Here is an 11,806-nt window from a genome sequence, read left to right as displayed (position 1 = left end):
CTTAGAGTTTGGAGAACTGCCATTTGACTTCCAATACATAACATTTCATTGGCTTGTTCTTGGAAATGTTGACGCTCATATGACAGAACTATCTTTATTTAGGTCATTTGTTGTGATAACTTTGTATAGCTTGTAATAACTAGTTTGTAATAAATTCGTGGAGAAATAGAATGAGATATAATTCTGCATGGGATGGGTACAGGTACTGCCCTCCTTACATGGTGTCCATCATACCTCAGATGTGCTTATGATCTTATCTCAAACATGTGCATGCACCTACAGATCTTTCTAATACTCTCTTTGCAGACACTGTGAACAATGCCAAATGAGAAGTCAGAGGGCCTTTTTTCATCCTGAGGGATTGCCAGATGCTAAAGCATCACCATAGCAACATTCTGTAGTCATTCTTACAAAGCAGCTAACGTTCCTTTGTCCACAAACAAAGGTTAGTCTTGGGGCTGATCGGTGCCTTCCACTAGTGAAAAGGAAGGACCAGCTTGCTTGCAGCACATAAGACAAAAAAAGACAAAAATGCTGAAATACCACTTGGGGGAAAATTTTAAAAATAAATGTGGAATGCTTGTTATTCTTCCAAAAATTTGAACACAGCAGATGTAGGATAAAATTATGTAGCTACCAATGAGACCTTCTGTAGCAAGTTACATGGAGCCAAGCCAAAGCAGGGCTTGGGGCATTTTTGTAGGGATGGGGGGAGTTTAATTAAAGATGGTGTGAATTAACCATCCATCTCACTCCCCCCCCCCAAAAAAAACACTTTTCTATGAGCAAAGTCAATTTCATGCTCAGAGGAAGAAACAGACACAGTTATAAAGATGCATTGGAGTGGGAGGATTCCCATTTGGCCCAGTGCAACCCAGTAAAGTGGACTATCTTTTTTCTCCTAGGCCTATTCTGCACACAATAGATAATGCACTTTAGAAGGAGATTTTCCTGTTTCGCAAAGGAAAATCCAACTGCCAAAGCACATTGAAAGTGCATTATCCTATGTGTGCAGAACTGTTATTCAAATGTTTTGACTTATAAAAGTTATTAGAATCAAGTAGATGTTTTAAAAAGGGTTGTGAGAATGATTGTAAGTTGAAATATACATTTTCTTTTAAGTTATTTGTCAGAGACTAACTTTCTCAACTTTTTTACCATTGAGAAACCCTTGAAACATTCTTCAGGCTTCAAGAAACCCTAGCAGTGGTGCAGAATATGGTTGAGAAGCATAGCAGTGCACAACCCCTCCCCTTCCCACCCCCTCCAGACCCATCATTGGCCATTGGGGGGGTTGACATTAACCATGGATGGTAATATCACCCGATAAATGTTTAACAAATGTTTAAAATATGTAAAAATTAATCAATCCCCATCTATTCAGCAAACCCTTCCAGGGCCATCAAGAAACCCCAGGGTTTCACAAAACCCTGATTGAGAAAGCCTGATCTAACTATATCCAAGCATGGAGAAAGACTGATATGCACTGGCAGTAGAGGAGAAAGGGACTGTACCAAAGGGGAAGGGGGGTCTTAGTTAGACAACTTTAGGATCCCTTCTATAATAAAAATCCCTTTTTTAATAAAAAGGGACATTCCAGTAAAATCCGTGCTAGAAAATTAATCAAACCAGCAGAACACAAACAGGTCCATTCTGAATACTGTAACTTCATATATCAACTTTTCATAGCCCTACATTTAGTAAGACAGTTGGCTGTTCTCCATGATTCCCGAGATATGAGAAGTGGGCTTGACACTCATGCTTTCCATTACCTTTTGCTTCTCTGCTTCCTTTGCTGCCAGGTTAAAGAATTGGTGTGTTGTGTGAGCCCATGTTTTTCTGAATATGTATTTTCTCTGGGTGTGTGTAAATAAATTTTTCCAACAAGCAGCTTCTCAGCCATTACGAGGAACAACCCTCACCAGCCCCACTGGCTGCAGCATCACTGTTGTGTGTCTTTCAAGGCTGTCTCTGCTCTCCTGAGGGCTGGTCCAGCCCAGGAAGATGGCCGGCGGCAGCAGCAGAGCACCAAGCGGGACTGAGCTCTGGGCCTTGCTGCTCTGCCACCACCACTTCCACTGCCCATCTTCTGAGGTTGGTCCTGCTCTCCTGAGGGCAGGACCAGCCTTGGAAGATGAGTGATGGTGGCGCAGCTGCTGCCTGGGCCTCCAGGGTCAGTTTGCCTTGGCCTCCTCCGCCAGCCACCTCCCTGCCATTTCTGGCATACTCTCTGGGGTGAGACTATGGATGTCATGCCAGGAGATATTTTCCACATCAAAAAACAGGAGAGGAGAACTGAGAAGAAACTTGAGATAGAGTCTCAAGAAACTCTCAGTTCTGTGTATACTGCTACCAATATTTTTTTTAAATAGCAGAAATTTAGGGTCTCAATTCAGATGGGGGATAAGGTACAGGGAGAGAGGGTAACATCCCCCAGCATCCTGATTTTCCTGGGTAAAGAGGCCCTTACATTTTGCTATTTGCTTTCTGGGACATATATCAGATATCATAATAAAGCCAACAGAAGCACTCTAGAGCCATGTTAGGTTAGGAAAATGTTGCAGAAAGGGAGGCTTAATTCACACACAAACACACACACACATTGTTTTCTGAACTAGGATTCTGCAAAAATGTGTGTGTGTGGGACTTCTATATATGGAGATTCCAATCTAATTTAAATAAATAATGATTAAATAGATCCTATTTAATTTGCTTCAATTAGTTGTTGTGAAAAAACCCCAAGAGGAAAGGTAGAACATCCAAAAGGTAAATAAATAATGAGAATTAATGTAATTATGTTAAACATATTTTATGAAGTTTGATTTCATGAACAAGGAATTATTTTCTTCTTATTTTCTTATTCTACTCAAGTAGAAATGTTCAGTATTAGAAATGTAATTAGAATTCTATGTCTCTAAAACAGAGATTTGGTTTGATTTTTCTGCCATTCACTAGCCTTGGCATTACTACAAGTTGATCAATTTTAAATAAAAAGCCCCCAAGACTTATCTAAGGGGGCCATTGCTGCTGCGGGGGAGGAACACCGACAGGGACCTGGCTAGTTGGAGAGATTGCCCAGCCCTGGCATTCTCTGAGCAGTATGTGTGTTGGCATGGCAACAGGGGGTGTGGCTGAACTGGGCGTCAGTTAAACGGATGGCCTGATATTCTTTGGCCTCTTTCCCCCCTTCAGGGCGCCCAAAGACGCGTCGCTCGGTGGGAGGAGCCGTTTTTTCTGGCCCAACCGCCTCACGACGTCAGGGAAGCCCAGCAATTTTATTTTATTTTCCTTTTTGAGGGAAAAGGGGTGCTAGACACGCTGCGAGGGCATTGTTTGTTTGTTTGTTTGTTCTTTTTTAAAAAGAAAACCCTAAGCCTTTCACAGGCCATTTTGGCAGGAGAGAGAGAGAAAGAGAGAGAGAGAGAGAGAAACAAGCGACCATGGCGCCAAAAAGGATGCCAGTGGGGGAAAAGTGATGGGTCAGGGCAGGCTGTGGCGGTGAAGCCCCAACTGCCCATGAACTGTGCTGCGCTGGTGGCAGCTTCTGGTTCCAGGGCCTTTGGAGCATGGGATGGGACAGGCACATTTAATGATGCAGCAGCAGCAGATTCTTCTGTGATTTATAGGATTCTGGGGGCATTAAGATGCGTGGCAGTGGGATCCTCCACCTTGATAGAGGAAGGGGTGTCTACGTGGGGAAGATGAGGCTTCTACCCCCCACACACACACCCTGTGCAGGTTCCAACAATTATGCAGGGGGGTGGTTTTACTCTGCAACCTTCGGGCCCATCATTTGGGGTGGGGGTGGATCCTGGCTGCAGTTTTACAACTGGGGCAATGACAGGATCAGGTTTTGTGGGCTCATTTTGGTGGCAGGAATCATCTGGACCACCAGCCATGGGAGAAGGGATTTTTCCGAGAGGGTTTGCACAACCAAGCCTATCAGAGGTGGTTTTCAGCCACCGTGGAAATGGTAGTTCTTCATCTTGCTCATCTGTGACTCCATGGGGTCCAGGATACCAACAACCCACTCTGTAGCCAGGGGCCCATCAGGCTTTGTTTGCAGGTCCTGAGAGCCAATGTTTGGCTAACTATCAAGCTTAGGGTTATGCTGTGTGACTGTAGGCATGGATGTGAAGTGGGAATTCTGCTGCACAGCCGCAGGTATCACCCTGGTCATATGGCCAGGAGGTAATGCCCAGGCATAGCTGGCAGCAACCTGGCTGTACGATGACTGGGTGGTACATAAGTTGTGGAAGCAGACGGTGTTGGCCATCTCCGCATCTAGGTACGCAGACTGTACATGTGGTCATCCCTCCTATGAAAACTGCTATAGCAGCATAACAGGGACAGGCAGGTGCAGGTTCAGTTAGTGCTCCTAGCTCCTTCAGGAATATTCATCAGGGAGGAACGGAGCAACAAATGATGACTGGGCATAAGAGTAAAAAGAAGCAAGGAGGAAAGTGCTTCAGGGCCCAGCAGGCTGCCAGTGCCTTCGGATGAGTCATCCTCATCTGGGGTCAAAATCTCTGAAGGCCAATGGGATGGGACCTATTGGCTTCAGGGTTCTTTGGTTCTAGCTATCCTGACCTGGAATATGAACTGGCGGGATTCTGAAGATCCTTATTATAAGAAAAGGTGGGGGCGGGTTAGTCCATGAAGCCCCCCCCCCTCCTTTGGGTTTATGTTGACATATTTAACATGGTGCGACCAAATGGAGATATCTCAAAACGGGGTCCAAAAGGGATTTAAAAAAAAAAAAAAAAAGGCTTTGCTGCAGCACAAAATGATCACTCCACTAACTGGTTAAAGGGTTATGCAGTATTTCTACGCCTTGTTGCCGGTGCTTACCCAGAAAGGAGTTGAGAATCATTTGGTAATGTTTTGGAGGCCAAAGCACATTTTGGGGATGCAGAGGCCATGGCACATGATAAGTAGGCTTGCAAGTGGTCTTTAAACAACATCCAGGTGAGGTGGGACATAAAGGACCACGACACCTATAACATGAAAGCGGGGCCATATGTCAGGAGGACCGAACAAGACAGATGTAAGGACCTGTTGGGAATTCAATAGGGGCATGTGCCAATGCCACAGATGCCACTTTAAGCACTGCTGCGAGCCGTAAGGTAGAGCCCACTTGAAAGAAAATGACAAGTTGGTGGGTGGACAGATGCCCCTTTTATGGGGGCCAGCCCTCTTTCAAAAAAGGGGGGAGGATCCAAGAATGGAGCTACAAACAGCTATGGTTTGTTGCAAGAGCACATAGCTGGCAGGGACCTCATTGGGTAATCTAGTCAAACCCCATGAAGTATGCTTTAGGCATGGTTCACATAAGCACAGAGATGTCAGGGACCTCCAGGGTCATCTAGCCCAACCCCATGCTTCTGGCAGTGGTTGTGGTTTGAAGGAGTAAAGATTTGGCAGGGACCTCTCAAGGTCATCTAGTTCAGCCCCCTGCTTCAGACAACGGTCTGTGTTTGCAGGAGCACATAATTTGCAGGGAACTCGGGGGTCATCCAGTCCAACCCCTTGCTTCACACTGAGGCAGGTGATTGTGCACCAGCTCAGAGGGTCTTCATGGAAAACTGAAGGGGTGGCTATTGGCTTGCAGGCATGGGGAGCAACGGCTTCTTTGGCAGCACATACTATGAGCACTCTCCACTGGCCTTGGCTGCTTGGTCCTGGTGCAGGTGGGTAGGCAGGCGCCAACCCCATGGACTGGGAATGGGGCACCCAGGGGCCCTTGGCTGGTCGCTTATGGTTCGTGGCCACCGGCTAGGATTACACCATTGTTTTGGCTGGACCACACAGGCCCATCAGCAGCATTGACAGTGTGAGACAGGCAATGGGGGGCAGCATCATGGGGTGGCATGTGCTATGGCTCTTAGGACATTTTTGGATGCCACTGGTGGACATCAGCCAGGGGTATTGTGATACATAATGGACCCTGAAAGGACCAGTCTACAGGGGTCACCAACCAGAAGGCTTCCCCAGGGGGAATATCAGTGCAAAAGGGGGTATTTCCCTGGTGGCCAGGTCAGTCTGCAGCAGTGGCCAGGCATCACCTGATAGCTTTAGGGTGACCCACGCCTTTTGCAAATGGTGTCAGAGTCATCACCGGACTTGCTTGGCAGGGCAGCCAATCCCAGGTTAATGGGCCAGATTGGCTTGGAGGGGGGTGTCTCATTACAGGTCCAGCATGGAAGTGCTGTCGGTGTGGATTGGAGAACAATACCAAGAGAGTTCACAGGGCTTGATCCGGAACATGGTTGGCACAGAAAGTGACTGCTTAGGACTGCCGCAAAAGGGATGCAAGGCACTGTATCCTAGAAGCCTGTGGAGATCTTTGGGCTGGGAAATGAAGTTAAGATGGCCACAAGGTAAGGTGCAGTGCTCTAGGGGACCATTCATCTGGTTATACAGTCTCAGTTATGACAGACTGCAGATGTGTCAACACCTGGTGGATCACTTCTGATGTGGGTACCTCTTTGTCCCATTCAGGAATTCCGTGGCTTCATATATATGCCAGCACGATTTGGCTCCCCATCACCTGAAACAAATGCTGTTTCCAGCTGGAGGGAGAAGGGACAGACTACATATTAAGTTCTGCAGATCAGTCCCACATACCTCTTCATATCTAAGCACTTGATCTGTTTGGATGGCCTCATTGGTCATCTGGGCTTTGCATTGCAGCCCAGGTCTGCAAATATATGAGATATCATCTGACCAGGCCAGCCTTGTGGGAGGAAGTGGCTGCAAACCTGTCACCTGTCCTCACCCACTCCCCACATAGTGTGGGGGCCTGGGGTTGCTCAGCTTCCAGTTCTAGGAGTGATGGGGCCTCTTTTGACTAGAGAGACCAATTTTGTCCTTCAGAGAGGTTGCTTAAATTATATCTGGGGCTGGGACAAACAAGTGGTTTAGGGGGAAGTGTCACATGGCCAGCATGAGTTCAGGGAGCTGTCTTAGGACTGCATAGACTCCAACCTGGGAAAGTGGCATGGGCCCCATCTGCCTGTGCATTGGAGACTAAGCATATTGCAGGTTCAGGAGGATGTTTCATGGCTGGGCTACTAGCAGATCCAGTCAGGTCTCAATATGCTGGCATATGGGGTTACCCCGGTATGACATCCGTGGATCAGAAGGTGTATGTACATTAGTGGTGGTTCACAATGTCACCACGGACTGCAACCTGTAGGACTTAAGGAACCAAAGGTGGGCTGGGCTTCAGTGCTAAAGGGGAACATGTCCAGGGCTTTGGCAAGGTATTCAGTAGATGCAGAGCAGGGCATTGGCCAAGGGAGGTCTGCCCAGGTTGGGTGGCACAGTACTAAGGGCTTTGCCAGGGCATGCAGTACAATGTTTTCCCACAGATCACAACCTGTGGGGCCTAGAGCCCAATAGGGTTCTGGTACTTGGTGCTCAGGGGAAACATCTCTAGGGCTCCTGCAGGGTATGCAGTATGCAGAGCGGGGTATTGGCTGAGAGCGGCTGGCCCAGGGCGAGCATGGGACCGTGGCCAGTGTCAATCAGTGTGCGAGGGTGCTCATGTAACTCTTTTCCAGTAACAACCTTTTGGTTTCCTTCAGAGCGGCAGTCAACGGGGGTGCCTGATGTGGTTACAGAGAATGGCACCATGCGGCAGATGGAATGGCATGCTATAAGACCTGGAAGTGATCCACTTGGGGGTCTGAAGGCATCACCTGGCTCGGACATTGTCTGGATGCAGCTGCCTTCCTGGACATTGCTGCGATGGCAGACTTCCTGTTCAAGCGTGACAGTGGGAGTCCGTATTCCTCAAAGCATTGGCTGACCATCATGGGACGTTGGCTTAGCTATAGTTGTGAACGTTGAGCTGAGCACCAGGAAACATTGTTGCAGTAATTGCCATATGACACTTTGCCAGCATTGGCAAGGGCAATGGTGTTGGGCCCTGGGAACCTCAAGGGACAGTTATGGTCTGGGCTGAGTGGCTAGGATGCCATGTTGCTAAAAGCTATGTCTCACAAGAAGCCCCACTGGGCACAGTGGACACTCACCAAGGAATGGTCCCTGGTGGCGAGTGACCCTTTCACCTTTTGCCCAGAGTTCTGTGATCTCAGGTGGAGCTAAAGCCTGGGTATCTAGCTGTATTGGGATGTGTATTACTCATTGGGGGCCCCATGGTATGGCATTTGCAGTTCTGGGCCCTTTATAAGAGTGATGGGGTGCACTTGGGGTGCACTTGTTGGAGTGGGGCATGGACATCTGGCTCCATGGGATCCAACATGTTATTTTGAATTGGCTGCAAAATTGAGCGGTGGCGGGAGCTCGAAGAGGTATATACCTATTCGGGCTCAGTGGCGGAAGTGGAGCATGGGAAGGATCAATTTTGGGGAGGCCAAGCTTGTGCGCTGTCCTCCCCTAGATTTGGGGGGCCCTTTAAAGGGCTGTGTGGATGCAGAGCCTGATTGAAGGCTAGCATTTCCGGGGGGCAGGAGAACCCAACAGAGGCTGGTGCCCAGAGGGGTCACTCCATGGTGCCTCCCCCCCTGTTTCAGCCTGCCATTATGTCCGGGTTTTGGGGCTGGATAGCCAAGGAAACCCGTTGAGGGGCAGGCTGTGGTGGGCTTCCTTGTGGTAGGGTAACCACAAGATGGCATGATTCTCTTCCCATGCTTGCCACGGTCAATGTTGAATAAAGGCTGTGGCCAAATATTTTATGCCAAAATTATGGTTGTCAGTGTCCTCATTAGGTGGTCAATATCCCCCTGCAAGGCAAAAAGCCCCCAAGACTTATCTAAGGGGGCCATTGCTGCTGCGGGGGAGGAACACCGACAGGGACCTGGCTAGTTGGAGAGATTGCCCAGCCCTGGCATTCTCTGAGCAGTATGTGTGTTGGCATGGCAACAGGGGGTGTGGCTGAACTGGGCGTCAGTTAAACGGATGGCCTGATATTCTTTGGCCTCTTTCCCCCCTTCAGGGCGCCCAAAGACGCAAAACCCACCCTCCCTCCCTGTTTATGAATTGTTTGACTTTTTGTTAGATGTTGGGTTATATTATTGATTAATTGTCACAGCCTGCGGAAGTGGAGCATGGGAAGGATCAATTTTGGGGAGGCCAAGCTTGTGCGCTGTCCTCCCCTAGATTTGGGGGGCCCTTTAAAGGGCTGTGTGGATGCAGAGCCTGATTGAAGGCTAGCATTTCCGGGGGGCAGGAGAACCCAACAGAGGCTGGTGCCCAGAGGGGTCACTCCATGGTGCCTCCCCCCCTGTTTCAGCCTGCCATTATGTCCGGGTTTTGGGGCTGGATAGCCAAGGAAACCCGTTGAGGGGCAGGCTGTGGTGGGCTTCCTTGTGGTAGGGTAACCACAAGATGGCATGATTCTCTTCCCATGCTTGCCACGGTCAATGTTGAATAAAGGCTGTGGCCAAATATTTTATGCCAAAATTATGGTTGTCAGTGTCCTCATTAGGTGGTCAATATCCCCCTGCAAGGCAAAGAAAAGGTGGAGAAGCTGTATATTCCGACCCAATTTTGATGTTGCCAAGAATAATAATTTGAAGAAAAAAAACAGGAAGTGATACTAGATTGCAAAGTCAGGGTTTCTTTCTGATTTTAGAAAAATCTGTTTAGTTTCATTGGCTTCAGATGAATGAAGTAACTTGTGCCAGCTGAATTTTGGCTCCTTGTGCTCAGATAACCAGCTGTTTGTCTCTCTTGAGAAGGCTGTGGAGCTTTAAATTCTGTCATATCCACAGTTAAATTCGATTCCCAGACTTAAATTGAAACCATATTGCTTTTTTTGTTCCCACAGAAAATAACCATTTTAACTGATCTTACCTTTTCATTTTTCACATAGACACCCTATGTCTATAATCTATATGTTTATAACCTCTGACTTTCACTGTAGTACCTTAGTAATTTCTGAAGATGTGAAATCAGTACAACTGCCACATTACTGTATCTCCATTGCTCATAATAAACTCTTCTTCCTTGGGAAACATCTCAAAAAAGATAACTTGCAATGTGACTGAATCAGAATCCAAGATTATGGGGCAAGCTTACTTTTAACATGAGTAAAATGAATGTATAACAGTTTATTTACCAGAAAAGGATAAGGCAGATTGTCTGGAAAATGTTAGATCTTTTTTTTTTCAAAAATGTCCTCAAATGGTATCAAAATGTCACATCATGTTAAAAAAAACACTTTGCAGTGCTGAAAAGATAATATGTTCCATTCTGATGTGCCAGATATGTAATAATGTGATATTTATATTCATATGATAATTAAACTTTGATCTTTTTGCAAATTATAGTGATAAAAGAAAGACTGGTTCACTCTGAATTCTTCTCCCCTTAGGGGGACTGCGAAGCAGAGAGCCATCTAACAAGAGTTACACAAACACAGTGCAGAATACAATGATGACAAGAGGAATGGTTTAGACTAAATGTGTGCCCATTGACTTCATGGGAATGAACTGTGTTGAAAACTTCAGCAGTCACAGTTATGGCACATATACAGCTCAGGTATGCTAGTAGCCTATTCAAGCAAACACTGATAGGTGCAAATGATGGGAGAACTGAAAGAAACATTCTGGGGCTGGATTTTCCCCCCTCATTTTTATTTGCACTGGCTCTTCAGAGAGGTGTGAGAATGGCAAATTGTCTTTGGGATTTTTGTTTCTTTGGAGTTGGCAGATGGTTATTCAGTTTGTAATGGAACAAGGAATATCAAATATAATCTATTTCAGTTTTGTTGTCAATCAGCAGGGATAAGGCTGAACCTTTAGAGCTAATAGGATGTGGGTTTGATTTACATTGTTAGTTTATGGCAGATCATGGCTAACCTGCAAGAGATCTAACACAGCAACTGACCTGATAGATGTAGACCCAACATAAACCCATGTTTAATGTTCTCCTTGTACTTCTAGCTCAGTTACTACTTATGGACGCACCAACCTTATAAAAGACCTTCTATTCTAGCTTAATTTGAATACATCCATAAACTGTTTCAAATGCTTGAGAATCACAAGTGTTTTGTTTTTGTATTCTCGTCTAAGACCTTATAACTAACTAAATAAAGACCTTTTACTCTGCACAGACACGGACACTCTTCCTCAGTATGGGCTTTCTACAAAGGCCAAACTACATTTTATGGTGGTCACAGGTCCAACCTGTCACTACCAATGCCATTTTAGAGGACAATGTAGCCATTTAAAATTGCAGTGTCACTATGGTGACCCCGTGTGATCTTGTCCCCCATTCCCATGCCTTTACAAGTGCTGAAACAGAAAAAAGATCACCTAGTACCACAGCAATGTGGGCCCAGTCAGACTGGACTTTTACAGCAATTTTAAATGGCCAGATTTCCCTCTAACATGGTGCTGACTGACATAGACTGGGCACACAGCTCCTGTGATATATAGGTTGGCCCAAATTTAATGGGGAAATTTGCACAGTCTTCTGATTATGAGAAGTAAATTGTTTCTGCCTTTCAATTGCTTGCTGAAACTCCAGCCAAAAGCTCGGGTGAGCTTATATGTTTACCAACAAAATTTGTGCACAGTCCAAGCTCTTTCATTAACTCTGGTATCTGGGCTGGACTCCTGAATGGACAGCCAACTATCTTACTATGATGGTAGTCGCAGGTCTAAAGCAGCCAATCCTTGTTCATTTTCTTGACCTTTAAACAAAGAGGGACATATTTAGGCAGGTGTGGTAGAGGTTCTAACGCACAAGTGCAATAAACAAATAATGTGCAGCACTGATGTATAAATATCTGAAGCAGCATTTATGAGATTTGTAGATAGAGGATTAAGGTAAA

The 11,806-nt window shown here is 46.3% G+C and overlaps 1 protein-coding gene across 2 annotated transcripts; it reads left to right on the top strand.

The window, feature by feature from the left end:
* The first annotated feature begins 3,001 nt into the window (after window positions 1-3,001).
* Window positions 3,002-10,930, top strand: LOC143844751 (uncharacterized). 2 transcript variants are annotated; one of them, XM_077352343.1, is made up of 3 exons: window positions 3,002-5,360; window positions 5,437-6,380; window positions 7,590-10,930. In XM_077352343.1, exons 2-3 carry the CDS (start codon window positions 6,200-6,202, stop codon window positions 7,811-7,813), a joined length of 405 nt encoding a protein of 134 aa, XP_077208458.1. In that variant the 5' UTR covers window positions 3,002-5,360; window positions 5,437-6,199; the 3' UTR covers window positions 7,814-10,930. The 2 variants fall into 2 exon arrangements, with proteins under 2 accessions (XP_077208458.1, XP_077208457.1); XM_077352342.1 differs by having other exon boundaries at window positions 3,002-6,380.
* The last annotated feature ends 876 nt before the right edge of the window (window positions 10,931-11,806 follow it).

The sequence above is a fragment of the Paroedura picta genome, chromosome 9 (genome assembly GCF_049243985.1).
Source record: "Paroedura picta isolate Pp20150507F chromosome 9, Ppicta_v3.0, whole genome shotgun sequence".
Classification (NCBI taxonomy): domain Eukaryota; kingdom Metazoa; phylum Chordata; class Lepidosauria; order Squamata; family Gekkonidae; genus Paroedura; species Paroedura picta.
This window is presented reverse-complemented; position numbering and strand designations above follow the sequence as displayed.

Bases quoted from the DNA above. Each gene is read 5' to 3' on its own strand.
- LOC143844751 (XM_077352343.1), top strand. From the start codon at position 6,200: ATGGAAGTGCTGTCGGTGTGGATTGGAGAACAATACCAAGAGAGTTCA. The intron at 6,381-7,589 runs GTAAGGTGCAGT...GGTTTCCTTCAG, and splicing joins GAAGTTAAGATGGCCACAAG to AGCGGCAGTCAACGGGGGTG.